The sequence below is a fragment of the Theropithecus gelada genome, chromosome 19 (assembly GCF_003255815.1).
Source record: "Theropithecus gelada isolate Dixy chromosome 19, Tgel_1.0, whole genome shotgun sequence".
Classification (NCBI taxonomy): Eukaryota; Metazoa; Chordata; class Mammalia; order Primates; family Cercopithecidae; genus Theropithecus; species Theropithecus gelada.
The window spans coordinates 21,790,822-21,818,785 of NC_037687.1; the positions used below are offsets into that span (position 1 = coordinate 21,790,822).

Below are 27,964 nucleotides of genomic sequence, written 5' to 3' on the forward strand. Positions count from 1 at the left end.
TCTGGAGGCTGGAAGTCCAAGATCAAGGTGGCAGCCAGTTTGATGTCCCATAGTGCCCCTCTCCATGGCTTGCAGAAGGCCACCTTCTTGCTGTGTCATCACGTGACCTTTTGTCTATGTTCATCCCTGATGTCTCTCTTCTTATAAAGAAACCAGTCTTATTGGATCAGGACCCCACTCTCATGATCTCATTTAACTTTATTGTGTCTGAAGAATCTATCTCCAAATATAGTCACATTGGAGGGCTAGGAGTACATATTAATTTGGGGAGCAGATAATAATTCAGTTGATGATTCTCATTCTCTCTCTCTTTGTCTCTCTCTCTCTCTCTCCACTGCAGGACTGACAGCCAGAGAATAGGAATATGCAGCTGAAATGTGGGCAACTCTCCTGTCAACTGAAGAGGTAATACCAGGAAGGGTGTGAAGGACATCCTAGGTTTGGGAACAGAATGAGGTTCCCAGGCAGATACTCCATATGTGACTTCCTCCCTCCTGGTTCCCTGTTCATTTGCCTGTGAGATGTTCCACTCCTGTGGAGAGCTCCAGGAGCTGCTTTTCTCTCCATTTGCTGACTGCCAGCACCCCATCTGCCCAGCTCATCTAATTCCTAGAAGCTGCCTAAACAAGCAGCCTATATTTCATAAACCTCTTGGGCTCCATGCAAAAGAAACTCACTGAAGTAGCTCAGGAAAAACTAAAATGAACAGTTTCATCTAAGGACCTATGAAATTTTTCAGCAATCCATAGGTGTGACAGTCAGCATTTGCTTTGTAACAAACTACCTCCCTAAAACTCAGTGGCCTGAAACAACAGCCATTTACTTAGCTTGGAATTTCATGAGTTATCCATTTGGGCTGGGCTCAGCTGGATAGTTCTTCTGGTCTCTGTAGGGCTCACTCCTGCATCTGGGGTCAGTTGGCAGATTGCCCAGGGTCTGTCTGGACTAGGATAGCCTCATAGCTGGGACAACTGGCCTCTCCTTCATGTTGTCTCTCATCCTGTAGCAGGGTGACCCAAGCTTGTTCACATGGCAGAGGCAGGATTCTAAGAGTAAGAGCAGAAACTGCAAGGCCTCTTAAGTCTCAAGCTCAAAAGGGACATGCCATCACTTCTGCCACAGAAAGGACTTCATTGGCCAAAGTCACATGACTGGCCAAATTCAAGGGATGGGGAAGTTCACTCCACCTCTTACTAGGAAGGGAAAAATCTGTGGCCATTTTTGCAATCTACCAAGAAATGTGGAAGTACACACAGCTCTCTCTGCCAGCCTCCCCGACCCACACACTTCACCCCCACCTCAAGCCCTTACAATTTCTTTCCTCCTGCACGTGGAATTCACAGTTCTCTGTCTCTCTCTGCAGATGGGCACTTTGTACTTCTCTATCCACGTGGGAAAAGACCCCATCCCACAGGTTCCAAGTCTACAACATCCAACATCTCTGTTCAAGGGAACAACCCAACTTAACCAGACTCCCTTTGCCCTGTTTCTGAAACACTTCAAGAAAACATCTAATGGGTTGACTTGGTGCCATCCTTCGTCCCATTGCTGTGACACGTTGTGCAAGCAAAGCATCAGAGGCTCATCCCTGTCTGTGGGAGCTCAGTGCTCAGAAAACAGGGGGGAGGTTTTACCTTGGAAATTGGCCAGACCCCAAAATATGTCTTTTACACATGTTGCTTTTTTTCTCTCTTTTTCAAAAAGAACCAAAAACTCAATAAAAACACCACCACTTCTGAGTGGTTTCTCATGAAGCCTCTCTTCCTGAGAGTGGGAGAGGCATGTTTGCAAATAAGATCAACCTTTGAGCTTTGCGCTGTTCGAGTTTAATACCTCTCCATAAGAGGATCCTGACAGATGGCAGGCACAGGGCACACAAATATGGCTGAAACTCCTCTGGGGGATATATCTCACATTTGAGGAACATTCAGTGCTTCTGTGACCAACACAGAACCACCTAACGTGGCATCTGCTTAGCAATAATAGTAGCAGAACTGAGTCCAAGTCTTGTCTGTTGAGGGTTCTCCATGTGCCATCCACTGGCTATTCACCTTACATGATTAATATGTCATGCTAGGCCAGGCACAGTGGCTCACACCTGTAATCCCACTACTTTGGGAGGCCGAGGCAGGTGGATCACCTGAGGTCAGGAGTTCAGACCAGCCTGGCCAACATAGTGAAACCCCGTCTACTTAAAATACAAAAATCAGCCGGGCATGGGGGCACGTGCCTATAATCCCAGCTACCCAGGAGGCTGAGGCAGGAGAATAACTTGAACCCAGGAGGCAGAGGTTTCAGTGAGCCGAGATCATGGCCACCGCGCTCCAGCCTGGGTGAGGGAGTGACACTATCTCAAAAAAATAAAATAAAATAAGTAAGAGATGTTAGCCAGGCACAGTGATTCATGCCTATAATCCCAGCATTTTGGGAGGCCAAGGCAGGCAGATCACCTGAGGTCAGGAATTCAAGACCAGCATGACAACATGACGAAACCCTGCCCCTTGTTATCACAGGAGTGGGGATGTGGCTTGCGTGCTGCCTAATCTTGCCTAGAACTAAGTATACCTGCTGTTCTTTTGCTTCTGGCTTAACCTTTGGTTACCCTAATTCCCTATTCTCCTGCCTCAAGAGGTGGCCACAGCAGCCCTGGGCCTGCCCTCCTAGGGCTTATAGTAAAGTGAGGAAGACAGACCTGTTCCCAGTGATGACCCAGAGTCATCACTCCCCTCTGGGAGGCCAGCAGGGGAGTCTTAATCGAGACTGGAGGATCCAGGAGGGCTTCCTGGCAGGGGAGGGGTCAGCTGTACTAGAGAACACATTAAGATCATTAATAATAAGAGCAGCCAGATGGCCAGGCATGGTGCGTCACGCCTGTAATCCCAGCACTTTGGGAGGCTGAGGTGGGCGGATCACAAGGTCAGGAGATCGAGACCATCCTGGCTAACACAGTGAAACCCTGTCTCTACTAAAAATACGAAAAACAAATTAGCCGGGCGTGGTGGCAGGCACCTGTAATCCCAGCTACTCAGGAGGCTGAGGCAGGAGAATGTCATGAACCCGGGAGGCAGAGCTTGCAATGAGCCAAGATCATGCCACAGCACTGCAGCCTGGGTGTCAGAGCAAGACGAAACAAAACAAAAGAAAAGAAAAGGAAAGAAAAGAAAAGAAAAGAAAAGAAAAGAAAAGAAAAGAAAAGCAAGCAAGCAAGCAAGGAAGAAAGCAAGCAAGGAAGCAAGGAAGAAAGCAAGCAAGGAAGAAAGCAAGCAAGGAAGCAAGCAAGCAAGGAAGCAAGCAAGGAAGAAAGCAAGCAAGGAAGAAAGCAAGCAAGGAAGAAGGCAAGCAAGGAAGAAAGCAAGAAAGCAAGCCAGAAAGCAAGCAAGAAAGCAGGAAAGCAGGAAAGCAGGAAAGAAGGAAAGAAGGAAAGAGCAGCCAGGTCTCTCTGGTTGGAGTTGGTGCTTAGGAAAAATAAAATTTAAAAATTAAAATTTTTTTTGGCCGGGCGCAGTGGCTCACACCTGTAATTCTAGCACTTTGGGAGGCCGAGGCAGGTGGATTGACTGAGCTCAGGAGTTCAAGACCAGCCTGGCCAACATGGTGAAGCCTTGTCTGCTAAAAATACAAAAAAATTAGCCAGACGTGGTGGTGCATGCCTATAATCCCAGCTACTTGGGAGACTGAGGCATGAGAATCTCTTGAACCCAGGAGGAAGAGGTTGCAGTGAACCAAGATTGCGCCACTGCACTTCAGCCTGGGCAACAGAGCGAGACTTGGCCACAAATAAAAAATTTTTTTAAATTGTTTAAACAGCAGCCAGGTGTCCATAGTGATATTTGTCAGGCATTGCACCAAAGAGCTTTAATGCATTATTCTCAGACAGTCCTCCCACCTCAGCCTGCCGAAGTGCTGAGATTTCAGGTCTGAGCCACTGTGCCATGCTATGCCCATTTTTCAGATGAAGAATCATAAACCCCAGGAGATATCAAAAATAATTGCTGCCATTTATTGACCAGCTAAATAAATAACTTTTAAAACCATTTAATTTATTTCTTTTCTTTTTCTTTTCTTTTTTTTTTTTTTTTTTTTTCCTGAAACAGGGTCTCACTGTCTCGCCCAGACTGGAGTGCAGTGGCACAACCTTGGCTCACCGCAACCTCCACCTCAAGTGATTCGGCCTCCCAAGTAGCTGGGATTCCAGGTGCGCACCACTACCATCCAGCTAATTTTTGTGTTTTTAGTACAGACGGGGTTTCACCATGTTGGCCAGGCTGGTGTTGAACTTCTGACCTCAAATGTGTGGGGGAAAGGAAGAGATCAGACTGTTACTGTGTCTATGTAGAAAAAGGAAGACATAAGAAACTCCATTTTGATCTGTACGAAGAAAAATTCTTCCGCCTTGAGATGCTGTTAATCTGTAACCCTAGCCCCAACCCTGTGCTCGCAGAAACATGTTCTGTATTGATTCAAGTTTAATGGATTTAGTGCTGTGCAGGATGTGCTTTGTAAAAATGTGTTTGCGGGGAGTATACTTGGTAAAAGTCGCCACCATTCTCCAGTCTTGAGTACTCAGGGACACAATGCATTGTGGAAGGCTGCAGGGACCTCTGCCCAAGAAAGCCTGGGTATTGTCCAAGGTTTTCCCCCACGGAGACAGCCTGAGATATGGCCTCGTGGGAAGGGAAAGACCTGATCGTCCCCCAGCCCGACACCCGTAATGGGTCTGTGCTGAGGAGGATTAGTGAAAGAGGAAGGCCTCTTTTCAGTTGAGATAAGAGGAAGGCATCTGTCTCCTGCTCATCCCTGGGAATGGAAGATCTTGGTATAAAACCTGATCACACATTCTGTTTACTGAGATAGGAGAAAACCATCTTACGACTGGAGGTGAGACATGCTGGCAGCAATACTGCTCTTTACTGCACTGAGATGATTGTGTAAAGTCACACATAAATCTGGCCTACGTGCACATCCAGGCACAGCACCTTTTCTTAAACTTATTTATGACACAGAGTCCTTTCTCATATGCTTTCCTGCTGACCCCCTCCCCACCATTACCCTATAGTCCTGCCACATGCCCCTCGCCAAGATAGTAGGGAAAGTGATCAATAAATACTGAGGGAACTCAGAGACCAGTGCCGGTGCAGGTCCTCACTTGCTGAGCGCCGGTCCCCTGGGCCCACTTTTCTTCCTCTATACTTTGTCTCTGTGCCTTATTTCTTTTCTCAGTCTCTCATCTCCACCTTGGGAGAAACACCCATGGGGTGGAGGGGCAGGCCCCCTTCAAAATGATCCACCCACCTCAGCCTCCCAAAGTGCTGGGATTACAGGCATGAGCCACCACGCCCAGCCACATATAACTTGTTTCTAAATAACTTATTTAACTAACACCACATGTTTTCACGAGCCCGTATTTTGTGGATGAGAAAAAAGAGGCAAGAGAAGCGATACCAGTTACTTAGGATTCCCAGCTACCAATTGGTGGAAGCAGAATTTGAACCAAGGGAGTCTCTGGAGCCCTCGTTCCCCATCTCCTCTTCTTGCTCTCCATGTCTTTCTCTCTTTCTCCCCCTGCTCCAAGGCCTCCTACATCACACGCTTCTGGACAAAGCTTCACATCTGACATTTTCTTTTTTGGGGTGGACAGAGTCTCCCTCTGTCACCCAGGCTGGAGTACAGTGGCGCAATCATGGCTCACTGCAGCTTCAAACTCCGGGGCTTGAGCGATCCTCCAGCCTCAGCCTCCCAAGTAGCTGGGACTACAGGTATGTGCCACCACGCCTGGCTAATTTTCTTTTAATTTTTGTAGAGATGCGGGGGGTGGGGGCATATCTGAAATTTTTAAACCTTCCCTGACTGCCGTGAGCATTCCTGGGTAGAAGCCACTCCACGCCCTTATTTTGCTGGCATGGTTGCGGGACAGCAATTTGGCAATATCCTCTAGACCACAAATGTGCATGCCCTTTGGCCCAGGAAATCAGCTTCTGGGAATAAATATGACAGACACTGTCACATACATGGGAAATGCCATGGACATGATGACCCAGGGAAGCACAGTTTGCAAGTACAAAAGGGCGGAAATACCCAAAAGAGGCCATCCCTGGAAGACAGTTTCAAAAATGATGGTGCATTCATGTAATGGAATACTACACATTTGTGAATGAATGAATGAACGAATGAATGAATGAGGTAGCTCAATATATCTGCCTATGGGAAAATCACCAAGATATGTTGCTAAGTGAAAAACAGAAAGAGAAAAATGCCACCATTTTATTTTTTATTGGGAGAGGGAAGAATAAGGAAATGGATTCATATTTGTTTAATTATACAAGCTTCTTGATGATCCTTTTGGATCCAGAAGTTTGAAAACCACAGCATCAAGAGGATGTCCATTGGGCATGGTGGCTCACACCTATAATCCCAGCCCTTTGGGAGGCTGAGGAAGGTGGATCACCTAAGCTCAGTCTGGCCAACATGGTGAAACCCCATCTCTACTAAAAACACAAAAAAATTAGCTGGGTACGGTGGTGCAGGACTGTAATCCCAGCTACTTGGGAGGCTGAGGCGCAAGAATCACTTGAGCCTGGGAGGCGGAGGCTGCTGTGAACCGAGATCACGCCATTGCACTCCAGCCTGGGAGACAGAGCGAGAGTCTGTCTCAAAACAAACAAACTAACAAACACACAAAAAATAGGATGCCCATTGGAGATCTCCATTCACTATTTTTTCAGATGATATTGCAGCACTTGAGTGAAGAAAATGTCTGGTCCAAACACTCAAGGAATTTAGACTCTTGACAGAGAAACACACAGAAGCAAGCAGATATGCCCGGAACGAAACTTGCTTTTTCTTCTGAGCCTGCTTCTTCAGAGCAGCCTCTGACCCTCCAGGTCCCTGAGAGGAGGCCCTGGAGACAGGAGCTGGGGAGTCCAGAGAGGTGAGGGAAACCCAGATGGTGATGGCATCGTCCAGAGAAGGAACATAACAATGGCCACAGATTCCCAATTTGGAAACAACTCAGCAGAACAAGAGTGACAGAAAATTCAGAGATTTCCAAGAGACCAGCCTCCATGTGTCCATAGAAATTCACCTACATACATCCAGGGTGAGAGACCCCAAGCATCAGATGTGTCATACACAAGCATCAGATCTAAGTTAGAGAGGGTACCCGGAGACAGAAAGCTTCAAGCCAGCCAAAAGCCATAAGAGGGATTTTACAGAAAGATATAATAATGTGGGGCTGGGCACAGTGGCTCATGCCTGCAACCCCAGCACTTTGGGAGGCTAAGGTGGGAGGATTGCTCTAGGCTAGGAATTCAAGACCAGCCTGAGTAACATAGTGAGACCCTGTCTTTACAATAAATTTAAAAACTAGCTGGGCGTGTTCGCATATGCCCATGGTCCCAACTACCCAGGAGGCTGAGGTGGAGTTGAGCCCAGGAGGTGGAGGCTGCAATGAGCAACGATGGCGCCACTGCACTCCAGCCGCAGTGAAATAGTGAGACCCTGTCTAAAAAAAAATAAAAATAAAAAGGATATAAGGATGTCAGAGAACAGGGACCAGAGCTGTTAGTCGGCCTCACGGAGACCCTGGCCAGGACAGACACCTCTGGGGACCAGCAAGTCTCTCAGGTTCTATCTCTTAGGATTTGGCTCTCTGAATCTCTCACCTCTCATTTCTCTCTCATCTCACTCTGTCTATGCTGTGTCTCTATCTCTTTCAATCTTTCTGTCTCCCAGCCCTTATCTCTGAGTGTGTCTCTCTGTTTCTCTCTCTCTTTCTCCCTCCCTCTCGCTCTCTCCCTTCTTCCTCCCTCCCTCTCTCTCCCTCTTTCCCTCCCTCCCTCTCTCTCTCTCCCTCCTTCCCTTCCTCTCACTCTCCCTCTCCTTCCCTCCCTCCTCTCCTCTCCCTATTGCAGGTTGGTCTATAACCCTTATCTCCCCCAGACCTGCTGGAGTTCTGGTATTAATCTGTTTATGGTCTGTTTCCTTCCACTAGAACACGGTCTTCATTAAAGGCAGAGATTTTTGTGTCTTATTTTCTGCTGTATCCCCAGCACCTGGGATACTGACTGACTCAATAAATATACGTTGAGTGAAGAATGAATGAATTACCATTCTCATGAACATTATTATTTGATGGCAACCGTAAAGCAACAATAATTGTCACTGCCACTGCTGCTATTATTGGTATATCTGCTTTTTATTTATTACACACTATATCCCCGAAATTGAGCTAAGCAGTTCCTTGTTTAACCTTTACAGACCACGCTGTATGCCCTTTTTTCTTTCTTTTTTTTTTTTGACAGAGTCTCGCTCTGTCACCCAGGCTGGAGTGCAGAGGCCTGATCTTGGCTCACTGCAACCTCCACCTCCCAGGTTCAAGTGATTTTCCTGTCTCAGACTCCCTAGTGGCTGGGATTATAGGCATGTGCCACCATGCCAGCTAATTTTTGTATTTTTAGTAAAGATGGGTTTGTGTCATGTTGGCCAGGCTGGCCTTGAACTCCTGACCTCAGCTGATCCTCCTGCCTTGGCCTCCCAAAGTGTTGGGATTACAGGGGTCAGCCACTGTGCCTGCGCCCCAGCCCCCAACCTTTTTGTTTTGTTTTGTTTTGTTTGTTTTTGAAACAGGTCTGGCTCTGTCACCCAAGCTGTAGTGCGGTGGCGCGAGGGTGGCTCACCGCAGCCTCTAACTCCTGGGCTCACACAGTCCTTCCGCCTCAACCTCCCAAAGTGCTGGAATTTCAGGCCTGAGCCACCGCGCCCTACTATGCCCATTTTTCAGATAAAGAATCTGAGGGCCCTCGAGGAGAAACCACTTGCTCAACATGAGGTCTTGTCTGACCCCAAAGCCCATGGGTTTAGGCTGGGTGGAAGGACAGCCTGGCGGGCTCAGGATCTGTCCCATCACGAGTTGAAACCTCAGCTCTGCCACTCGGCAACCGTGAGTCGTTAGTAAGCTGCTGAATCTCTCCGCGTGCCTCCGTTTCCTCACCTGGGATGTGGGCGTCCTCACACGGGAAGCCGCCTCTTCCAGAGCGCGCTGAGGGAGCGAGCGCGCGTCTGTAGCGGCACTGAGCGCCCGGAGAGACCTGCGCAGGCGCAGGCGCGCCGGGACGTGGTGAGGGCGCAGCCTGGGTGACGCCCCCGCGCCTGAGGGGACTCGCCGCCAACTCCCCTCCCCTCCCGTCACTTGTCTGGAACTTGAAGAAGTGGGTATTCTTCTTCCCACCCTAGGCACTGACGGAGCGGCCCCCCGGGGATTCCAGGACCTGAGCTCCGGGAGCTGGACTTGCAGCGGCCGCAGCAGAGCCAGCGGCGCCGGGAAGCGAGAAGGAGACGCCCGCCGGAGGCCCAGCTGCCCGGGGCAACTCATATGGCCGCAGCATGGCCGCCGCTGCTGCTGGCGCTACTGGTGCTGTCCTGGCCACCCCCAGGAACCGGTGAGTGACCCCCGCGCAGTCCGGCGGCCCCTCTCTCGCTCCCAGCTCCGCATCCAGGCCGGGTACTCGGCCCCCTGGGTCCCCGAAGATGACGGCGCCGCCCGGCGCCACCCACCCCCCATCTCTGCCCCGGGGTTGGAAGGAACACCGTAGCCATTCGGAGAGCGGTCGGAGTTGGGTTTAGAACTTCCTCGAAATTGGCAGCAACACGGGGTAGGCACAAGACCCTCCTCTGGGCCCCTCGGAAAGGGGATGGAGTTGGGTGCGGACATTTCCCAAAAAGGCAAGAGAATCTCAGAAAATGAGCAGATGGTGACTCATGCGGGATTACCTTACCCAGGTTCCTACTCAGCACAACCAGGCCATAACCCAGCAGCCTGCTGGCGGGCTGGGTCTGGACGGAGAGGATGGTTGAAGTTGGGGAGGCGGACAGTGGGTGAGACTTGACACCATTACCCCTCTGACCCCCAATGTCTGACTCCAGGGGACTGGCCATTCATTGATTCTTTCATTCTTTTTTTTGAGACAGTCTCACTCCATCATCCAGGCTGGAGTGCAATGTCCTGATCTTGGCTCACTGCAGCCTCCTCCTCCGGGGTTCAAGCGATTCTCCTGCTTCAGTCTCCCGAGTAGCTCGGATTACAGACATGTGCCACCAATGCCTGGCTAATATTTTTGTATTTTTAGCAGACAGGATTTCACCATGTTGGCCAGGCTGGTCTCAAACTCCTGATGAATATATATATTATATATTATTGTTATATATTATAATAATATATATTATATATTATGTATTATATAACAATAATATATTATATAATAATATACAATATATTTCTTAAATATATATTAAATATATTATATATTTATAACATTTATATAATAAATAATATATATTTTGTTATACATTTAATGAGGAAATATTTATTTTATTATTTATATATTTTGTGTGTATGTATATGTGTGTGTATATATACGTATATATATTGTGTGTGTGTGTGTATGTGTGTGTCTGAGAGAGAGAGACAAGGTCTTGCTCTGTTGCCCAGGCTGGAGTGCAGTGGCACAATCCGGGCTCACTGCAACCTGGACTTCCCAGGCTCAAGCTATCCTCACTATGGCTTCTGGAGTAGCTGGGATTATAGGTGCTCACCACCACACCTGGCTAATTTTTTTGTATTTTTGGTAGAGATAGGGTTTCGCTATGCTGCCCAGGCTGATTGCAGCCAAACACAGTGGCTCATGCCTGTAATCCCAACACTTTGGGAGGCTGAGGTGGGAGGATCACTTGAGCTTAGGAATTCAAAACCAGCCTGGGCAACATGACAAGACCCCATCTCTGTAAAAATAATTAACTAAATAAAAATTTAAAAATAGAAAAGAATACATAGGACTATGTTTATTATTGTCAATAAGCGCTGACACATGTTGAGGACCTACTATGTGCTAGGGCCCTTAGCAGAAAGATTTTTATATAGGACCTGGGGGATTAGAGGTCAGTCTCTGACCACCTGAGTTCAAATCCCACCTCTGCCACTAAACCTCTGTATGACTTGGAGGACGCTATACTCTGTGTCAGTTTCCCTGTCTGTAAAATGATGTTAACAGTAGTGCTGGCCTCAGGAGGCTATTTGAGGATTAAATGCCAAGATATATGTGAAGCACCCAGAATAGCCCCTGATCTGTGTCAGCACCCTGTGAGTGTGCATGGTTCTAAGTCTCATTTTACAAACTAGGAAAAAGAATCAGACAGGTTAAGTAACTGGCCTGAAGCCTCACTATAATTGCCTTCCTCTTGTGCCACGATCCCCCACATTCTTCCAGCCAGGACCTACCCAGAGTAATAATATAGCCTTTCATGGATTTGAAGATCTAGGATTTCTCCCCATTTTCTACATTGGGGGTATTCTAACCCCTAATGGCAATTGTGCTGTAAATAACGACAGTCATGGTATGTGAAAGCTACGACACCGGTGTGATGAAAAAGTTCTGGGCCAGGTGCGGTGGCTCACACCTGTAATCCCAGCACTTTGGGAGGCCGAAGCAGGAGGAACACTTGAGGTCAGGAGTTCAAGACCAGCCTGGCCAACGTGGTGAAACCTCATCTCTGCTACAAATATATAAAAAATTAGCCGGGTGTGGTGGTGGGAGCCTGTCATCCCAGCTACACGGAAAGCTGAGGCAGGAGAACCGCTTGAACTCCGGAGGCAGAGCTTGCAATGAGCAGAGATCGTGCCACTGCACTCCACCTGGGTGACAGAGTGAGACTCCGTCTCAAAAAAAAGAAAAGAAAAAGTCTGGAGCTATATAGTGGTGACAGTTGCACAACATTGTGAAATGTGCGTAGTGCCACTGAACTGTATGCTTTAAATGGCTTAAATGGTAAATTTAGTTTTTAACCACATATTTGCCATAATTTTTAAAATCAATGATGTTGAGATTGAGGGAAATACGGTAATAACAGAAGAAATATGGTAATAAATAGCCAAAGTGAAGGAGCAAGGCCAAGTTGCAGACCATCCCAGATGCCCTTACCCTCCTCGCCTGCCATGACCCCAACTAGTGCCCCAGTCCCCCCTTCCCCCACACCCCACCGTCCACCAGGGCTCCGGGGCCCCAGCGTGCAATTGCACGCCCAGGTGCCCAGGCTCCCGGAGCCCCTCACTATCTAGCCCAGGAACGCCCCGGGTCTGACACCTTCTCTTCGGTTCTCCGCAGGGGACATCGTCGTGCAGGCGCCCACCCAGGTGCCCGGCTTCTTGGGTGACTCCGTGACGCTGCCCTGCTACCTACAGGTGCCCGGCATGGAGGAGACTCACGTGTCACAGCTGACTTGGTCGCGGCATGGTGAATCCGGCAGCATGGCCATCTTCCACCCAACGCAGGGCCCCAGCTATTCGGAGCCCAAACGGCTGGAATTCGTGGCCACCAGACTGGGCACGGAGCTGCGGGATGCCTCTCTGAGGATGTTCGGGTTGCGCGTGGAGGATGAAGGCAGCTACACCTGCGTGTTCTTCATCTTCCCGCAGGGCAAAAGGAGCGTGGATATCTGGCTCCGAGTGCTTGGTGAGTAGGGGTTTTGGGGAGGCTGAATGAGAGGCGGAGACTTGGTGGGAGGATCAGGGAAGTCGGCAGAGTGGGGAGGCCGGGGAGGCCAGGGAGGGAGGGAGATTCCCTCCACAGCAGATTCCCTGGGGACAAAAGGAGATGGGGGTGGGGTCGGGGGAGCACATGGGGGGAGGGGCTGCAGGGCAGGAAGGGAGCAGAGATCTCCTGGGGTAAGGACCCCCAATCTTGGGGTCAGAACGCCCTGAGGCAGAGGGAGGGGTACATTGGAAAAGGAGTTCGGAGGGAACCCGGAAGGGAGGAGGCCTGGGTGGCCTCTTCTTGGCCCCTCCTTTCCTCATCTGTAAAAGGGTTGGTGATAATAGTATCACCCTTGGAAAGCTGTCCTGAGTGTCCTGGGGTTACTGTTACTTTATTTGGTGAAAAAGGAGAAAGTTGAAACAGACAGACAGGAAAGCAAGGATCCTGATACCCAAAAGAGGAGGGGATCTGCTTTCATTTTCATGAGCTCCATGAGGCCCTCCTCTTGGAACTTGAGCAAGAAGTCTCTGTGCCTCAGTTTCCTCATCTGTGGGATGGGGATAACCATGAGGATTCAAGAAAACTGACCCTGTTTTTTTTTTTTGAGCCAGAGTTTAGCTCTGTCGCCCAGGCTGGAGGGCAGTGGTGTGGTCACAGCAGGTTCTCACTGCAGCCTGGGACTCCTGCACTCAAGGGATGCTCCTGCGCTCCCTGTAGCTGGAATTCCAGGAATGTGCCACCACGCCCAACTTGTTTTTGTTTTGTTTTATTTTGTTTTGTTTTGTTTTGTTTAAGCTTATGTGCCAAGAACTATTCCAGGCCTGTGCATGAGAAACTCATGAAATGTCAAGGGCTTGGAACTGTGCCTGGCACACAACACCCGACCACAGGCAGCTCTTGTCACTCCAGCAAGCCTGGGATTCCAGGTATCATGGTTTAGGATGAGGGTAAAACAGAAACAGCAAGTCAAGTTAAGGAGAAATCTTCAGTAAATAATACAGGTAATGATGGGGAAGCAAGTTCCAGGTTTGGGAATCACCAGGATGATGATTAAGAGATGGTCAAGGTGGTTTTGGAGTCAGACAGACCTTATGTGAAAGCCTAGCTCTGCTGCTTACAGCTGTGTCACCGTGGGCAAGTCACTTCCCTTCTCAACTTCAGGGCTCAGGCTTCCTCTCCTCCACTGAGCCCCAGACTAGCATAATCCCCTTTGGGTTTCCCCTTCCCAGCCCTGCCCTCTCCGAGTCATCAGTGCCTAGGAAAGAGTCTGTCTGCCCCCTTGGACTGTACCCATGAGGGCAGAACCAGGGCTATTTTGGTCACTGCTGGGCCCCAGCACTTTCCAGCAAACAGTATTTATGGAGCACTTATTATGTGCCATTCTGACAGCTTCACCTGCATATTCTTATTGCCTATGGTGCCATCACTACCCCTGTCGACAGACAAGGAAACTGAGGCACAGACTTGCCCAAGACCACCCAGCTGCTCAGGGACACAGCTGGGGTTTAAACCATGCCATCCTGTATCCTTTTTTTTTTCTTTTTCTTTTTTTGAGACAGATTCTCGCTCTGTTGCCCAGGCTGGAGAGCAGTGACAATCTCAGCTCACCACAACCTCCACCTCTCAAGTTCAAGCAGTTCTCCGGCCTCAGCCTCCCAAGTAACTGGGATTACTGGTGTGTGCCACCACACCCTGGCTCATTTTTAGTAGAGACAGTTTCCCCGTGTTGGCCAGGCTGGTCTCGAACTCCTGACCTCAAGTGACCCACCAACGTCAGCCTCCCAAAGTTCTGGGATTATAGGCATGAGCCACCCCACCCAGCCACCATGCCATCCTGTACCCTTAATGAATGCCTCCTTCTACCACGGAAGGGTTCATTGAATGACCTGTTGCTTTTGTTCCTCTTCCCAGCCAAGCCCCAGAACACAGTTGAGGTTCAGAAGGTCCAGCTCACTGGAAAGCCGGTGCCCGTGGCCCGCTGCGTCTCCACAGGGGGTCGCCCGCCGGCCCACATCACCTGGCACTCAGACCTGGGCGGGATGCCCAATACCAGCCAGGCGCCAGGGTTCCTGTCTGGCACAGTCACTGTCACCAGCCTCTGGATTTTGGTGCCCTCAAGCCAGGTGGACGGCAAGAGTGTGACCTGCAAGGTCGAGCACGAGAGCTTTGAGAAGCCTCAGCTGCTGACTGTGAACCTCACCGTCTACTGTGAGTGTGCCCGAGTCAGTGACGGCAAGATCCCCTGCCGGGCTGCCCCCACCACTGTCTACACTGACTCCCCAAGGCACTGTAGGCATTGCTTCCTTCATCTGCACTGGCTCCCCTGACTCCTGTCTACACGACCCACCCCCATTGTCTGCACCAGCTCGCCTGGGCCATAAACAACACTGTCCCTATTGCCTACACCAATTTACTCGGGCCATAGTCAATGCTGGTACCCAGATTGTCTGCCCTGGCTCCTCTAGCCACTGTCTGCACGGATACCCCACACTCTGTTGACTCCCTTGAGTACAGTCTACACTGCCCCCAAACTGCCTGCACCTGCTTCCCCAGGCAACTATCCACAATGACCTTCCCCACATTGCTACACTGGTTCTCCTGGCCACAATCAGCACTGCCGCCCTTCTTGTCTACACCCACTCCCTTGTCCATTTCTTTCTTTTTTTCTTTCTTTTTTTTTTTTGAAATAAGGTCTCACTCTGTCACCCAGGCTGAAGTACAGTGGCACAGTCTCGGCTCACTGTAACCTCTGCCTCCCAAGTTCAGGTGGTTCTCCTACCTCAGCCTCCCAAATAGCTGGGATTACAGGTGCATGCCACCACACCTGGCTAATTTTTGTATTTTTAGTAGACAGGGTTTCACCATGTTGGCCAGGCTGTTCTCAAACTCCTGACCTCAGGTGATCTGCCTGCCTCGGCCTCCCAAAGTGTGCTGGAATTATAGGCATGAGCCATCGTGCCTGGCCTTTTTTTTTTTCCCCCTCTTTGGACAGGTTCTCGCTCTGTCAACCAGGCTGGAGTGTAGGGGCATGATCATGGCTCCTATAGCCTCAACCTTCCAGGCTCAAGCGATCCTCCTCCCTCAGCCTCCCAACTAACTGGGACTACAGGTGTAGCCACCATGCCCAGCTAATTTTACAATTTTTTGTAGAGAGAGTTTTGCTATGTTGCCCAGGCTGGTCTCAAACTCCTAGGCTCAAGTGATCCTCCCACCTCAGTCTCCCGAAGTGCTGAGATTACAGGTGTGAGCCACTGCACCTGGCCTCTTGTCCATTTTCTACACTGCCTTACCATTGTCTACATTGGCTCTTCTGGGCCACAGACAGCACTATCCCCATTGTCTACACCAGCTATTTCGGCCATCAGCTGTGGGGTGTTTTCACTGTCTCACATGGTGTCTACACTGGCTCCTATGACCACTGTCTATATAAACACCCCACTTTTTCTACACTGGTTCTCCTGGGCACTCTCTAAAGTGCCCCTCGACACTGTCTACACTGACTCCCTGGAGAACTGTCTGCATTCACCTCCCACATTGTATCGACCAGTTCCCCTGAGCCACGATCGACCATCTCTGCCGGGTGCTAGCTGCATTGATCTTCCCACGTTGTTTGTGCTGGCTCCCCTCAGCAGTGTCTGCAGAGTCCCCCAGTGTAGTCTCCATGCTCCTCTGCCCAGTGTTGTCTACACTGGCTCACTTACAGGCTGTTGAGTCTCGCCCCACATCACCACACTGGCCTCCTTGTGTTCTGTCTGCACGGCCCCTGACAGCATCTGTCCTGGTTCTCCTGCACAGCGTTACCTCCAGCAGCTCCCTCATGGCGTCATCGACATTGACACCCACACGTTTATCTCCACCGACAGCCCCAGGGACTCTTTAACCAGTGCTGTCTAACAGAAATAGCACGCAAGCTGCATATAGGATTTTAAATTCTCTAGCAGCCACCCCATTAAAAAAATTAAAAGAAAGAGGCCAGGCATGGTGGCTCACGCCAGCACTATGGGAGGCTGAGGCAGGTGGCTCTCCTGAGGTCGGTCATTCAAGACCAGCCTGACCAATGTGGTAAAACTCCGTCTTTACTAAAAAATGCAAAAATTAGCCAGGCATGGTGACGGGTGTCTGTGATCCCAGCTACTGGCCAGGCTGAGGCAGCAGAATCACTTGAACCTGGGAGGCAGAGGTTGCAGTGAGCGAGATCGTGCCATTGCACTCCAGCCTGGGCAACAGAGCAAGACTCCATCTCAAAAACAAAAAAAGAAAAAAAAAGAGATGAAATTTATTTGTTTCTTTATTTATCTATTTATTTATTTGAGATGGGGTCTTACTCTGTCACCCAGACTGGAGTGCGGTGGCACAGCTCACTGCAGCCTCAACCTCCTGGGCTTAAGTGATCCTCCCACTTCAGCCTCAGTCTCCTGAGTAGCTGGGACTACAGGCGTGTGACACCATGCCCAGCTAATTTTGTGTGTGTGTGTGTGTGTGTGATGGAGTCTTGCTCTGTCACCCATGCTAGAGTGCAGTGGCGTGATAGCAGCTCACCGCAGCCTCCGCCTCTCAGGTTCAAGTGATTCTCCTGCCTCAGCCTCCCGAGTAGCTGGGATTACAGGCCCTGGCTACAGTGCCTGGCTAATTTTTGGATTTGTAGTAGAGACGGGGTTTCACCATGTTGGCCAGGCTGATCTCAAACTCCTGACCTCATGATCCCCATACCTTGGCCTCCCAAAGTGCTGGGATTACAGATGTGAGCCACCACACCTGGCCTTTTTAAATTTTTTTGTAGAGACAGGATATCCCTATGTTGCCCAGGCTGGTCTCGAACTCCTGGGCTCAAGTGATCCTCCTGCTTCAACCCTCCAAGGTACTGGAATTACAGGCATGAGCCACTGTGCCTGGCCAAAGTTAATTTTCATAATTGCCTTTACATACCCCAATATACCCAAAATATTATTTCAACTTGTAATTTTTTAAAATTATTCTTGAGATCTTTCCCATTTGTTTTGCCCTAGTAAAGCCTTTGAAATTTGGTGTGTATTTTGGCCTGGCTATATTTCGGGTGCTCAGTAGTCACATGTGACCAGTAAGTGCCACATTGGAGAGCTAGACTAAGCTCCCACATCGTCTACACTGGCTCATCCAAATACTGTCTACACACACACACACAGGGCCTGTCTTAATTTCACCAGCTCCCGGGGACACACTCTATATGTGGGGGTGATCTCACCCCCACCACAACATTTCAACACTGGCCTGACAATATAGCATCTACTGTAATATTCCAACACTCTGTCTACACTGAGCCCATCAGTAATATCTACACAAGCTCTTCTAGGCATCATTCATACTGTTCCTCCCATCATTGTCTATACTGCCTACTCCCCCGCCAGGCAAGTGGTACACAGATTCCCTCAGGTACTGTCTATCCTGGAGTCCCTCAACACTGTCACTGGGTCTGAGCGAGGAGGAGATCTACACTGACTCCTACCCCTCGCCCCCCAAAAAACCCTGTCCCATTGGCCTGCCCCCTGAGGACATTGAAATCACATCTGGGATGGCTGAGCAGCAGCCTAGAGCAGGGTTATCCAGGACTCTTTCCCGCAGGACTTGTCGGAGTCTTGAATACACTGCCGTGTGTTATGAGTGGTCATTGCCTATGAGTGAGAAAAGGAGGAGGCCTTTTCCCGCAGGACACCCAAGACATGCCTGGTCCCGGCCACCCAGGAAAGCTAGTGGAGAAAAGCAGGTCCTCAGAAGCCCTCTCCATGTGCCCACTGACCACAGACTCCCAGGCTTCTGCTCTCTGCGGCACCCCATCTACCTAGATGACTCCTAGGCCTCTCCAGCTCCCACTGTTTTCCAAATATCCCCAGGCCTTTTCCTGCAGTGATGTGAATCCCATGTAGCCCTTGGCCCCGCAAAGTCTCCCTGTCTCTGAACCTCTGTGTCCATTTCCTGCAGACCCCCCAGAGGTATCCTTCTCTGGCTATGATAACAACTGGTACCTCAGCCAGAATGAGGCCACCCTGACCTGCGACGCTCGCAGCAACCCAGAGCCCACAGGCTACAACTGGAGCACGTGAGTCCTGGGTCTCAGGGAGGAGGGGCTGGGGGTGTGGATTTGTGGGTCTGAGGGAGGAGACGCTGGGGGCCTGGACTCGGGACTGAGGGAGGAGGGGCTGGACCTGGACCCCTGGGTCTGAGGGAGGAGAGGCTGGGAGCCTGGAATCCTGGTCTAAGAGAGCAGGGGGATTCAGAAAAGAAAAAAAGAGGAGGGAAGAGATGCCCAGTGGGGGGCATCTCTGTTTTGCAGTTGAGGCGTTTAGCAGGTGGTTTAATCCTGGCTGGTGGATGCACCTGCTCTTGGGGTGTGCCTGCTCTGTGCCCGGTACTTCCCCCGAATCCCACGTGACCCCATGCTGTGCAGAGTCAGCAGCTGTTGTCATGCTCAGGTTAAAGACCACGAGAGGGCAGAAGCGGCCCTTGAATCAGCCCTGGCTCCAAAGCTGGTCCTCCGCCTCTTGGCCAAGCTTGTCTAACCTGCAAGCCGCATAATTTGTAAACTTTCTTAAATCATTATGGGATTTTTTTTTTTGCAATTTTTTTTTAGCTCATCAGCTATCATTAGTGTTAGTGTATTTTATGTATGGCCCAAGACAGTTCTTCTTCTTCCACCAAGGAAGCCAAAAGATTGGACACCCCCACGCTAGACTGTAACCACCTCACCGTCACCTTGTGTAACCTACTTGGTTATCTCTGGATGGAGCAAGTACTATCCCCATTGTCTAGATGAGAAAGTTGAGGCTCACAGCAATAAGATTTCCCCAGATTCATACTGAAGCTGGGGTCAAGAGCAGGGTAAGAGAAAGGCAAAGGGATAATACAAAATTTTATAATACATAATTTTACATAATTTACATAATTTTACTGAACCACCTTTTTTTTTTTAAGAAGCGACTCTGTCGCCGAGGCTGGAGTGCAGCGGTGTGATCATAGCTCACTGCAGCCTGGACCTCCCTGGGCTCAGGTGATCCTTCTGCCTCAGCCTCCTGAGTAGCTGGGACTACAGGCACACACTACCACACTCAGCTAATTTTGTTGTATTTTTTTGCAGAGACAGGGTTTCGCCACATTGCCCAGGCTGGTCTCCAACTCCTGGGCTCAAGCAATCAACCCACCTCAGCCTCCCAAAGTGCTGGGATTGCAGGTGTGAGCCACCTCACCCAGCCTTACATCTTTTTCCTTATTACAAAACTAACTTGTATCCACTGTAGAAATATCAAACAATTTAGTTATGAGCAAAAAGAAGAAAGTAGCACCTATAGTCAAGTGTACCCAGCCACCTCCAGAAATAACCAGTGACCACTTATTATACATCCTTCTGTCTTCTTTCTCTCTGTTTCTAAACAAAGACTGGAATTATGCTATACATATAATTTTGAAACTTTTCCTGTATCTTGTGAATACCTTTCCATGTCAAAGCACAGAGATCCACACTCTATTTTCCCCCACGTTGTATTAGGAAGACTGTCAAACATACCGAAAAGTCAGGAATTTTCCAGTGAGCACCTAAGATTCCACCTCATGGATTCCCCCACTAACATTTTACTGTGCTTGCTTTATCATGTTTCTGTGATTCCTTCAGTCCCTCTATTCATCCATCAATATTATGCACTTCAGAGCACCCCCAGCACCCCTGCTTTTTTTTTTTTTTTTTTTTTTGACACAGGGCCTCACTCTGTTGCTCAGGCTGGAATGCAGTGGCACAATCACAGCTCACTGCAGCCTTGAACTCCTGTGCTCAAGTGATCCTCTAGCTTCAACCTCCCAGATAGCTGGGACTACAGGCACACACCACCACGCCTGGCTAACCTGGCCCCTTTTTCAATGTTGCTGGGATTCCATCACTTTAAAAACAAAAACACAATTTTAAGAATAGAGACAGGATCTCACTATGTTGCCCAGGCTGGTCTTGAACTCCTGTACTCAAGCAATCCTCTCGCCTGGGCCTCCCAAAGGGCAGGGAAGGGATTCCAACATATGTGGATGACATCAGTTATTTAACCAGTCCCCAGTAGAGGACACAGATGTCATTTTCCATTTTCTACTCTGCAAACGCCATGGTGGTAACCATCCCCAGTGGTCACTTGTCAGCAGTTGTCAGTGGAAGGAATTGCTGGTCAAAGGTTTCGGTTGGTGTGATGGTGCCTTTACTGTCCTGCCTCAAAGTGCCACAATTCAGGCTCTTGATCCGGATGGCTGCGTTTGCATCCCAGCTCTGCAGAGTGCCCAAAGCCCGATGCTTCCATCTCCTCCACCTCTGTTCATTAAACCAGTATTTCTTGACTGCTTACTGTAGTAAGTAAGCCAGGTGCAACTAACCGACGTACGCGGGTCAATAAAACAGACCAAATTTCTTCCCCATATGGAGCTTCCATTCTAATGGTGAAAGAAACAAGAAGCAAGATAAAGTCATGAGGTGTGTAGTGTGTGCGCAATGGTGATAAATACCGTGGAAAAGATAAAGCAGAGAAGGGAATGGGACTGGGTGCCATGGCTCATACCTGTAATCCCAGCAGTTTGGGAGGCAGAGATGGGAGGATCACTTGAGGCTAGGAGTTCAAGGCTAGGAGTTTGAGACTAGCCTGGCCAACATGGCAAAACCCCATCTCTACCAAAAAACATTAAAAAACTGGCCGGGTGTGGTGGCATGCACCTGTAGTCCCAGCTACTCAGGAGGCTGAGGTGGGGAGATTCTGTGCACCCAGAAGATGGAGGTTGCAGTGAGCCAAGATGGCGTCACTGCACTCCAGCCTGGGTGACAGAGTAAGACCCTGTCTCAAAAAAAAAGAAAATAAGAAAAGAGAGAAGGGGATGGGAAGGGTGATCATCGCAGTTGAAATAGGGTGGCCAAGTGAGGTGTTACTAAGGTGACATCCCAGCAGAGGCCTGAAGGAGATGAGGGTGAGCTCTGCGGGTACCTGGGGGGAAAGCATTCGGGCAGAGGGAACGGCATGGACAAACCCATTTCTATCCATCCTGCATAAGGAAACACACTGGACACCTAACTGGAGAGTTTGAGGACCAACAAGGAGGCCACTGTGGATGCAGAGGCTGAAGCAAAGGGGAGAGTAATGGAAAACATGGGCAGAGGTAGCAGGGACCAGATCATATGGGGCTTGTGACAGGAGAAGACTTCGGTTTAACTCTGAGCCAGGTTAAGCCGCCAGAGGGTACTGAGCTGAGGGATGGGAACTGACTTAGGGTTCACAGGCGACCTCTGGTGGCCATGTGGGGAAAAGATGAGGGGGCCAGGGCAGAAACAGAGCCCAGTGTGGAGGCGGCTGCTGGGGGCCCGGATGTACCGCGCCAGACCAGGGAGGTGGCCCTGGAAGCCCTGAGGAGCGGTGGGATTCTGGGTAGATCTTAAGGCGGGGCCGACAGGATTGGCTAATGGGTTGGGTGTGGGCGTGAGAGGAAGGGAAGAGTTGCGGTGCCTCCAGAGTTGCTCTCCGCTTATGCCATAGAGGGTGTGAGGGTTCCTGGCACGCAGTGAGTGCTCAATCACTGTCACTCCGGACCTGCAGCAGAGGCCACCTCCTCACCTTTCTGTCGCTCCCAGGACCATGGGTCCCCTGCCACCCTTCGCTGTGGCCCAGGGCGCCCAGCTCCTGATCCGTCCTGTGGACAAACCAATCAACACAACTTTCATCTGCAACGTCACCAATGCCCTAGGAGCTCGCCAGGCAGAACTGACCATCCAGGTCAAAGGTGAGGAACTCCCTGAGTAGGGAGAACAGGGACCAAAGGAAGAGGTCGAGGCAGGGTTCCCTCTCCAATGCTCTCTGGCTCCCATCCTTCTCCTAAGCCTTCTCACAAAAGGACCAGTGGGGCCAGTTGTACTCCCCTGTTAACTCCATACCTATACCACTGGTACCGTTGTTCAGCTGCCTGAATACACTCCCTCCACACACACAGGTTGGGATAGATGTGGAATCCCTCTCTCTCAGGGACTCAGGCCTTTCCAAATGTATTAGGCAGACCTCTATCAATTGCAATTGACAGAAACACAAAGTAGTCTAAACAAAAAAACAAACAAAACAAGACTGTATTGAAAATTCACCTTCAGTTAGACCCAGGGGCTCCAACCATGTAACCCAGAAACTTTTATTTTGTACATCTCTTGTCTCTTTTTGTTATACTGGCTTTATTCTCAGGCAGCCTTTGAAGCAAGATGGCCTTCAGCAGCGACAGGCTTACATCCTACCACAATAGCAACAGCAGGAGGAAAAAACACACCACTTTCAATAACTGTAGCCAAAGTCCCAGGGCTGGCTCTCATTGGCCCAGCTTAGGCCACAGCCCACCTATGAACCAATCATAGCAGCCAGGGAGAATGGAATATTCTGATTGGCCAGGCCTGTGTCAAAGTCCCATTCTAGGAACCAGAGGGTGGGATCCAGTCCACCTGAATTAAATAGACTGAGGCAGGTGGAGTGGCGGCTCCCCAAGGAAATTCGAGATGCCATTTCAAGAATGAGGGATAAACCCCAAGAGTTTTCTTACCTAAATACCTGTTTCCTTGTCTTTCAGAGCGACCTCCCAGTGAGCACTCAGGCATGTCCAGTAACGTCATCATCTTCCTGATTCTGGGAATCGTGATTCTTCTGACCCTCCTGGGGATCGGGCTTTATTTCTATCGGTCCAGATATTCCTGTGAGTTCCTTTGGCACCATCATCTGTCTCCCTCGAGTGAGCATCACCAGAGCTGCCATAATTGAGCACCTACTATGTGCTGGGCTCTGTGCTGAGTCCTTCCCATGTGCTTCTCACTGAATCATCACCCCACTGCCATGAGGTTTCCCCCATTTGACCAATGAGGGTGCAGAGCCAGGGAGTCTCATTCACTGGTTCATTGATTACATTTACAAATCTTATTTACAGAGTGGAAGAAGAGCATATAGGGCCTTAAGGCTGTGGTAGGGACTTTGGAATTTAATTCAGGTGATGTGGGAGTCCCTGCCAGATGGATAGAGGGTGAAATAATGCCTAACCCCTCAGCCTTACTCCATCTGCCTTGTTCAGGAGTGACTCCTAGGAGAAGTTGGCAGGAACTGGCACCTCTGATCCTCAGCTCTAAAAGGGTCTGATGCTGTCACACCTCGAGATTTGCACAGGCCATTCCCCTGCCTGGAGCACCCTCCCATGGCTCCTTCTGGAGAAGTGCGCCAGCTAATTCTGTAATCAAAGGAGCGATACTTTGCTGAGCACCGTCTACGTGCCACTTTGTGTGTGTAACCCCCTCGATTTCAATTTCTAATTTTTTTATTTTTTTATTATTTATTTTATTTTTGAGACAGGCTCTCACTCTGTCGCCCAGGCTGGAGTGCAGTGGTGCGATCTCAGCTCACTAAAGCCTCCACCTCCCAGTTTCAAGCGATTCTCGTGCCTCAGCCTCCCGAGTAGCTGGGATTACAGGCACGCACCACCGTGCAGAGCTAATTTTTGTATTTTTAGGAGAGACGGGGTTTTGCCATGTTGGCCAGGCTGGTCTCGAACTCCTGGCCTCATGTGATCTACCTGCCTCAGCCTCCCAAAGGGCTGGGATTACAGGCATGAGCCACCACACCTGGCCTATACAATCTCCTTGAATGCTCACAAGCACCCAGCAAAGTGGTTCTCCCATGAGCCCCGTTTTACAGAGGAGGAAATATTTGCTTGACAGATGAAGTTACCTGCCAATGGTCAAATAGCTGGAAAGTGGTTGATGGAGAGAAGATGCCAGATCTTTGACTACCAAGCTTTTCCCTCAACCACTAAACAAAGCTGCTGCCTCACATCCTGGACAGATGCTGCCTCTTCCAGGTAGCCCTCCCTGACCCCCAAGCATGGGCCAAGCATTCACTAGGCTCTCCCACCCCGGGCTTGCCCATTCTGGGTCATCACTGTGGGCGACTTGTTTGTCTTCCCCAGTGGACTGTGAGCCCCAAGAGAGCAAACCTGAGGCTGTCACTGTCATGACTATGTCCCCAGGACCACCTACCACTGGGCTGGGCATAAAAGAAGCACTCGAGGAAGTGTTTGCTGAGTGATTCAATGTGTCAACTACAGAGCCAGACTGCCTGTGGGCCCTCGAGCTACTGTTTGATTAGTGATGTCACCATAGGCAAATAGCTTAATCTGTATGACTCAGTTTCCTCATCTGTAAAATGGGGTGACGGTACCTCATAATACAGTAAAACACTTAACACAGCAAGTGCCACATTGTAAGCCACATACTGGCTATGTATTCACTATGATTGTTATTGCTATTATTACTATTATTGTTATTATTAACATAAACTGCACAAGAGCAGGCTTTTTTTTTTTTTTTTTTTTTTTCTGAGACAAGATCTCACTCTGTTGCCCGGACTGGAGTAGTGCAGTTGTGTGATCTTGGCTCACTGCAGCCTCAACCTCCCAGGCTCAGGTGATTCTCCCACCTCAGCCTCTCGAGTAGCTGGGATTATAGGCATGCGCTCCCACGCCTGGCTAATTTTTTAATTTTTTTAGTAGAGATGGAGTTTCGCTGTGTTGCCCAAGCTGGTCTCAAACTCCTAGACTCCAGCAATCTGCCCACCTCAGCCTCCCAGAGTGCTGGAATTACAGGCATGCGCCACCACGCCTGGCCAAGAACAGGCATTTTTATCTCTTGTTCACAGCTGTGTCCCCAGCACCTAGAATGTACCTGGCACAAAATAGACATTTACCATTTGCTGAATAATAACTACTATTTGCTAAATACACGCCTGTTGAATAGTCCAGGAAACTGAAACACAGAGAAGTTAAGTCACTTGTCCAAGTTCACACAGCTCCTAAAGGACAGAGATGGAATTTGAACCCATCCATCTGGTTCTAGAGCCCAGGCTCGATAGTTATGGATATTTAATAACCAAGTGAATAACTGGATGACCAGATCCTTACAGAGCACCCCTGCCATCCCTGTCTCACACACATGTATAGCATTAAGGGAAATGGCGCCCGCATGTAATAGCAGAGGCAGAACTTGACATTTTCAGGGCCCTGACACCCAGGCATGTCTTCTTCCCATGCTTCCCAGCATTATGCCTTCCTGACGACTTCCCCTCCTATTTCCCCAGGTAAGGAGCATGCCAGCGCCTCGGCTAATGGGGTAAGTGCAGTGCTGGAGCTAAGGAGGGTGTGGGGTCTGCACAGACTACAGACCAGACGTCTCCAGATGCCCGCAGGAGCCTGGGTCTTTTCTCCTGGTGCCCCAAGCAGCATTTCCCAACCCTTCCTGCTGGGCAGAATCCGCTGTAGAGTTTGCCAAGACGCAGCCCCAGACAGTCTGGTCTGTGATAGGGCCAGGGAATCTGCATTTTAATATCCACCCTCCCCCGACCCCGCCTCAATTCCACCCGTGGCCACACCTTGAGAAGCACCGCCCTGGCTTCCAGGGAGAGGGGAGGGGATGGACCTGCCATTCTTTGCACATTGGGCTTCGGTGGAAAGATGTTTGATTTTGTTCAAAAGAGCCCCGAGGCTAAAGTGTGAAAACCCTCTTCTAGTATATCTCCTATTCAGATGTGAGCAGAGAGGCCAGCTTTTGCCAGGATCCACAGACAGAGGGCACAAGGTGACACCGTCGGGACTGAGCAGGGAGAGAGACTGGAGCTGGCAAGGACATGGGCCTCCGGAGTTGGACGCTGCCCCGATGGATGAAGACCCCCTCCAAAGAGACCAGCCTCCCTCCCTGTGCCAGACCTCAAAACGAGGGGGGCAGGTGCAAGTTCAGAGGTCTCCAAGACCACCCTCCGTTCATTTGCTAGAAGGACTCACTAGACTCAGGAAAGCTGTTAGGCTCACAGTTACAGTTTGTTACGGTAAAAAGATAGGGATTAAGATCAGCACAGGGAGGAGGTGCACAGCCCACACTCCAGGAGAGATGAGGCGCCAGCTTCCAGCTGCTGTCTCCCATTGAAGCCATAGAGGCAGCACCTGATTCTCACAGCAACACATGTGATGACGTGCAAGTACTGCCAACCAGAGCAGCTCACTCGAGATCTTCGTGTCCAGAGTTTTGTTTGTCTTGAGACAGGGTCTGGCTCTGTTGTCCCACTGGAGTGCAGTGGTGAAATCACAGCTCATTGCAGCCTTGACTTCTCAACTCCAAGTCATCCTCCCACCTCAGCCTCCTGAGTAGCTACGACTACAGGTATGTGCCACCATGTCTGGCTAATCTTTTTATTTTTTGTAGAGATGAGGTCTCCCTGTGTTGCCCAGGCTGGTCTTGAACTCTTGGCTTCAAGTGATACTTCTGCCTTGGCCTCCCAAAGTGCCAAATTAAGCAGCTCACCGCCCACATGACTGACCTCATACATCAAGCCAATACCGTGTGGCCCAAGACCCCCACCATAAATCACATCATTTATGATGTGGCCCAGAGTGGCCCAAGACTCTCAGATCAGCTACCAGCAGGATATTCCAAGGGCTTGGAGATGAATGCCCAGGAGCTGAGGATAAAGGGCCTCATCTTTGTTTGGGCAAGGTTAAGCCTCTACTGCATAGCAGACCACACAGAAGGGTGTGGACCACTAGACAATTTTGGTAAAAATTTGGCCTCTGGCCTTGAGCTTCCAATTCTCTGTATCCGTCAGACTTCTGTGGTTACAAGAAACAGCCACTGACCCTGGTCACCAGAGGCTGCAACTCAGGCCGCAAGCAGCTGCCTGTGGCGTGTCCAAGGAGCAGAGACAACTACTGGACGTGAACTTGAAGAAGGTAGTCAGCTGCAGCCACTTTCGGCCAGCATCTGCAGCCAGCAAGCTGGGACTGGCAGGAAATAACCCACAAAAGAAGCAAATGCTATTTCCAGCTCCAGAGGGAGGGGATGCAGGGGGAGGCGGCACTGCAGTTGCTCAGGACACGCTCCTGTAGGACCAAGATGGATGCGACCCAAGACCCAGGAGGCCGAGCTGCTCAGATGCAACTGACAAGTTTACTTTAAAAAGGTCTATGATCTTGAGGGCAGACACCAGAATTCCTCTTATAAAGAAAACTGTTTGGGAAAATACCTCGAGGGAGAAAAGATCTTGGGCCAAGATGCTGAATGAGAATGCAAAGCCTGAGCTGCTCTGCAAGAGAAAATAAGCAGGACGAAGGAGTTGCTGTGGACAGAGATGGAAGAGTGGGGAACAGAGAAGTGTGGGGAAGAGATACAAACCAGCAGGATGGCAGGGGCAAAGGGTTCAAGGGGTGATGAGGCCAGTGGGACCGCAGAGTTGGGGAGACAAAGGAACATTGGTTGCTTTGGTGGCACATAAGCTCCTTGTCTTTCTCCAGCGCCCAAAATCTCATTAAAGCTTATTTATTTACCTCCAGTGGCTGTGTGCAATGGGGTCTCTTGTGGAAATGAAGGAGGAGATGGGTTTCGTGTGTAGCATCAC

General features: G+C 49.9%; 1 protein-coding gene across 4 annotated transcripts; it reads left to right on the plus strand.

Moving 5' to 3' along the window:
- The first annotated feature begins 9,121 nt into the window (after positions 1-9,121).
- Positions 9,122-27,898, plus strand: LOC112613567 (poliovirus receptor homolog). Of its 4 annotated transcripts, none has more exons than XM_025369207.1 (8): positions 9,122-9,437; positions 12,156-12,503; positions 14,436-14,732; positions 18,480-18,597; positions 22,141-22,289; positions 23,112-23,270; positions 25,658-25,689; positions 26,087-27,898. In XM_025369207.1, the coding sequence occupies exons 1-8, from the start codon at positions 9,371-9,373 to the stop codon at positions 26,156-26,158; spliced, it is 1,242 nt and encodes a 413-aa protein (XP_025224992.1). In that variant the 5' UTR covers positions 9,122-9,370; the 3' UTR covers positions 26,159-27,898. The 4 variants fall into 4 exon arrangements, with proteins under 4 accessions (XP_025224992.1, XP_025224993.1, XP_025224994.1 ...); XM_025369208.1 differs by having other exon boundaries at positions 23,112-23,234; XM_025369209.1 differs by having other exon boundaries at positions 23,112-23,135.
- Positions 27,899-27,964: the final 66 nt, after the last annotated feature.

Coding starts and splice junctions, on each gene's coding strand:
- LOC112613567 (XM_025369207.1), top strand. CDS start 9,371: ATGGCCGCAGCATGGCCGCCGCTGCTGCTGGCGCTACTGGTGCTGTCC. Junction 22,290..23,111: donor ACTGACCATCCAGGTCAAAG/GTGAGGAACTCC, acceptor CTTGTCTTTCAG/AGCGACCTCCCAGTGAGCAC. Junction 23,271..25,657: donor CCATCATCTGTCTCCCTCGA/GTGAGCATCACC, acceptor CTATTTCCCCAG/GTAAGGAGCATGCCAGCGCC.